The following is a 4,761-nucleotide window of genomic DNA, read 5'->3' as shown; positions in this document are numbered from 1 at the left end:
GAATTTCTCATTTTCAGATGCCACAAAAGCAGAAAAACCTGCAATTTTGGTGAAAAAAAGATAAAATATCAAAAATAAGAACTTTTAGACGATCTTATTTACCTTTTGTTTTAAGACTTTTGATATCCACATGATTTGGGATTCCTAATTTCTCTGAACAAATTCTACAAAAGTGGAAAAAGTCTGAAATTTTAGAAGAAACGATAAAACACACAAAAAATGGATTCCTAGAAGATTATATGTTTTTTTCTTCTTCTCCACTTCTTTTTGAAGCAATATTCCAATAATTTGAGATTGCAGGACTATAAAGCACCATCAGACGGGGTCACCTTGCTTTTTCCCCCCATCTTTCTTATCTCTGATATCTAATTGCCGTTGGAATATGGAATCTGCCATCTTGATGTTCCTCCTTGTTATTATTATTATATCCAGATTCCTGTTATGGTCCTGTCTCAGCACTTACATAGACTACAAGTTAGCAAAGAGATTTCCAGACAAACTTAAGAATGAATGATGGGGTTTTTTTTCAAGACAAAAAAACTTCTAATATCTCAGTAAGCCTCATCTGTCATCAATCTGCAAATACAAGGAGACAAAATTGGGTTTGCTCCTCAAAACAATAAAAGAACAAAAAAATAATAATAAATTGCTCTTCAACTAGAACGGGCTCGTCCGAAGATGGAGTCAAAGTCTTCCAGAAGGTCTTCTAACCTCTTCTTCATGACCTGGATTGACCTAGACTGTGTTTAAGGAAACCTATGCCAGCGATTGCCTCTTATCAATGATTATTTGAGAGTTTGTACCTTAAGCCATGGAAAAAAAGATGAAACAAAGAGAACCAAGGTGTTACCTTTATTAGCCAAGTTTGGTGCAAGCATTCAAGACAATTTTGGTCTCTTCTTCTTCTTCTTCACGCCTGAAGAAGTTGTATTGAAAGCTTAATGTCTACTCGGCCAATAAAGGCATCATCTTGACTTTTTCCTCTAAATACCGTAATTGGAAACGTGAAATAACATTGTAGCAAAATATATCGGTGGTTACAGAGTACGAGTGAAGGAGAGAGAGTGACCTCTATTGACGGAAGAGGTAGCAACACTTTGTCCTCGTTCAAGGACGCGAGTCAAGGTGAATAGCAAAGTGGAGAATGATTCACAAATACTAAACCTATAGTTTCACATATAGCATACGATATATAACCCTTACCCTAGTATTAACCCTTACCTGCATGTTCCTAAGCCTCAGTTTTAACCTCCTGCCCCCCAGCCTCCATTTACGACCCCTACACCCTACAGAATGATCCTCATCTGATAATATCCCATTTATTATATAGTTCTTTTCTAAATACGTGACGTTCTAGTAAATTAAAATTTCATCAACGGGCCACTTTCTTAGTGTTCCGATAACAGAACCCCCCCCCCCACTGTACATTACCGGTACATTCCTTTTTAAATACAATTATTGCTTTATTATAATTATTGTCAAACCCAAAATCAAATTATTGTCAAACTATAATGATGGGGCACCACGGTTTGTCCCGTCCAAGTAAAGTATCACAGCTAACATAATGGAATAATAACTCAACGAGGAGGAATAATCAGAGATCCTGATATGTCTGCTCTCATGATATCCACACAAAGTGAGTCCATTATACATATATGATGTGGACTTACATTTTCTAGATTTAGTTCAATTTATTAAACTGTAAAATGTAAGCTTGTTTAAATTTTGTTTCGTTCTGTGGCCAACAATGGGGGTCGTTGGTTTGGTAAAATCCCTGGAATCTTCTGGTGGGACCCACGGAATCCTCAGCTCCCAAAATTCCACGTGACACATTTGTATCTAAAAAGGTTTAATAAACATTCTACATTTGAAATTGTAGGGACATTTTTATTTTAATCTTTTTTTATTGAGTCATAAGCTAGGGATAAAGATATATACATGTCATCAATAAGACAAGCAGATGATGAAGTTGTCCACACCAAGAGTCCACAATTTGTGAGTCCGGGATTATGAACTTAAGTGGACAAAGCGATCATTTTCAGCTATTTATCCAATATTGCCTTTTTTCTCCCCGTTTTTAAAGGGTAAATATTTACGACGTATGGCTATTTAAATGGGATCATTATTAGGTGCCAGGACCAAAGGATATATATATATAGATATATATATATAGCACATGCTGGCGGTTTGAATGGTTTTGGTAGCCTCGCTGGGTTAACCGGTGTGGGTTATTCTGGAAGGTAAGTGGAACTGGTTGAGCGTTTAATAATCTCCGAGATGTGTGTTTATTTTGTACGTCTCCCAGAATCCGCATTGCACAGTAGCTGAGAGCTGACAAAAGCTATTCATTCCTGCCCGGGGTGGGGTGCGGGGGGCCGCAGAGGCAGCGGGATTTGGCTACACTCGAAGTCTCCGCGTATTGCAGAGCATTTCCGTCCCTCTTTCATCTCTCTCGGTGAAAACTTTTCCGGTGGAATTCTAAACATCGCTGTTGCTTTCTGGTGTAGTCTTCCATTTGATGTTTGTTAAGCAGAAGGGTCCATTTCACTTTCTGTAAGGGCTTCTGATTGTGCGACACGCTTGCACTCATTTCCATTGGGTAATTTCCATCTGATTGTACCACCTGTGCTCAAGGAGGATCGCATTCTCCTGAGTCTTTATATAAATAACACATGATTTGTTTGTTTCCCCCCCCCGGTTGTTAAAGGGGCAGATCGCTGTCCCTGACCGTCCTTCTAAAGAAGAATGCGTTTTAAATTACTTTAATATGTATTCTTAAAAAAAATATACTGACCTTAGGGAGAAGCTGCAGCTTCAGCGCTGTAGCTCCCCTCCTTCTCCTTGGTCCGACAATGCTCACCACTGATTGTCTTTTTGAAGCAGCCAATCAGAGGCAGGAAAGTGCTCCCCTTAAAATCAATAGGTGGGCTTTCTGTGTGTGTGCTCATGGGGGTCTCGCTAGACCCCCCGCAGCATTCGCAGAGCCAGTGCTGAAGTTTGTGCATATCACTCGCAAGGAGCACATCTCCTGCATGGGAAATAGATGGGGGTGGGGGCAAATGTACATGGGGGGGTTGTAGAATTTGTAAGGGAGCACGCAGCTATTATATGTATTTAAGTGGAGCGTCCCTTCGACCTCAGTAAATATCCTTGACCAGTGAACGTCAGAGTCTTCGACAGACATAAAGCACATATGGAATTATGATGTCATTGCTTTTGGTATAACATTAATAAATGACCTATAATTCTGAATGAACTCCGCGAGCAGACAGCCTGCCGGTTACACACCCTGATAAGAAAACGGATTAAAGCAGATCTCTCGCAAACATCCTACGCTGATAGCTTTCTATCTCTTCCCAAGCAGGTGTTTTCTGCCGTCGAGGCAGCTGCACAAACAGCAAATAGTATTTCCCTATCTCCCAAAGTGATTTTCCCGGCCAGCTCCATATGGTAATTGGATTGCAGAAGAGAATGTGGAGCAATTGGAAACTAATTGACAAAGGACTGAGGCTATAGTGATAAAATGCGCAGGTGACGAGACGTTAGATTAACCCCCGAAGCACGCTTACATATCACGGCATTTTAAAGTGGTTTTTACAACCTCTGTTTGAACAGGCTGGCTGAGCATTCTGGTAGTCATTGTCAGCTGGAGTGTCGGAGGTGGCGTACCTGTGACCTTTCGAGATGGAACGCTCATGAATTCAGCTTTTAGAACAAGTAAATTAATTAAGTTTGTGTTTTTATGTTCTTTAACCGTTTTTAATTATTTTGAGATATTTTCATAAAGATAAAGTAGTGAACTCTTAATTGAAGCAGATATGGCAGAGATGGCAGCCGTGGCAGAACCAGTATAACCTTATCAGTTTCCTGCCCTGAAACTCCAATCTCCTCGACTCACCCCAAACACATTCACGTATACACACACACATACACACACATACACACACATACGCAACCATATACACACACATACACAAACACATACATACATACATACACACATACATACATACATACACATACACACCAACACATACCCAACCATCTACACACACATACACATACACACACACATAAACACATCCTCAACCATATACATACACAAACACATACACACACACACACACACACACACAAACACATCCTCAACCATATACACACACATACACAAACACATACACACACACACACACATAAACACATCCTCAACCATATACACACACATACACCAACACATACTCAACCATATACACACACATAAACACATCCTCAACCATATACACACACATACACAAACACATACATACACACACACACATATATATATATATATTGGTTATTTTTAAATTGACAGATCACATTCCCAGCACATTCTGCATCATTTTCATACCTAGTTTCATACCAATAGAGTTGGGATCTTATATTACACGACTTGTTTCTATTAAACCCGCCCTCGCCAACACGTTACCCCCCCTGATATTTAGACTACGTATTAAGGCCGAGATAAATGTGACTGTGTTCTCACACGCGTTTGTTTTGCCGTTTTTACTGTCATAATACCTCCATTGTCCTCAAATGGGTTTATTCCGTATGTAAACAGACGTCGGTGCGCGTTTGTTCCCCCGGCTCGCTGTATCTTTCTTTGTATCTCATTGAACTTGAGAACAATGTGGAAGGCGGCTTTTATCTCTCGAGATATCGTCTAATAGGTCAATGGGCAAGATGCGGTGAAAGGACAAGTCATTATGCGATTCTCTGCCC

At 39.9% G+C, this 4,761-nt stretch overlaps 1 protein-coding gene across 1 annotated transcript; it reads left to right on the top strand.

The window, feature by feature from the left end:
• The first annotated feature begins 294 nt into the window (after positions 1 to 294).
• On the top strand, positions 295 to 526 carry SMIM38 (small integral membrane protein 38). Its single transcript, XM_053449340.1, has one exon. The coding sequence runs from the start codon at positions 383 to 385 to the stop codon at positions 512 to 514; it is 132 nt and encodes a 43-aa protein (XP_053305315.1). The 5' UTR covers positions 295 to 382; the 3' UTR covers positions 515 to 526.
• Positions 527 to 4,761: the final 4,235 nt, after the last annotated feature.

This window comes from Spea bombifrons, chromosome 10 (genome assembly GCF_027358695.1).
Source record: "Spea bombifrons isolate aSpeBom1 chromosome 10, aSpeBom1.2.pri, whole genome shotgun sequence".
Classification (NCBI taxonomy): domain Eukaryota; kingdom Metazoa; phylum Chordata; class Amphibia; order Anura; family Pelobatidae; genus Spea; species Spea bombifrons.
The sequence above is the reverse complement of the archived record's forward strand: the minus strand, read 5'-3'. Positions and strand labels throughout refer to the sequence as shown.

Coding starts and splice junctions, on each gene's coding strand:
- SMIM38 (XM_053449340.1), top strand. CDS start 383: ATGGAATCTGCCATCTTGATGTTCCTCCTTGTTATTATTATTATATCC.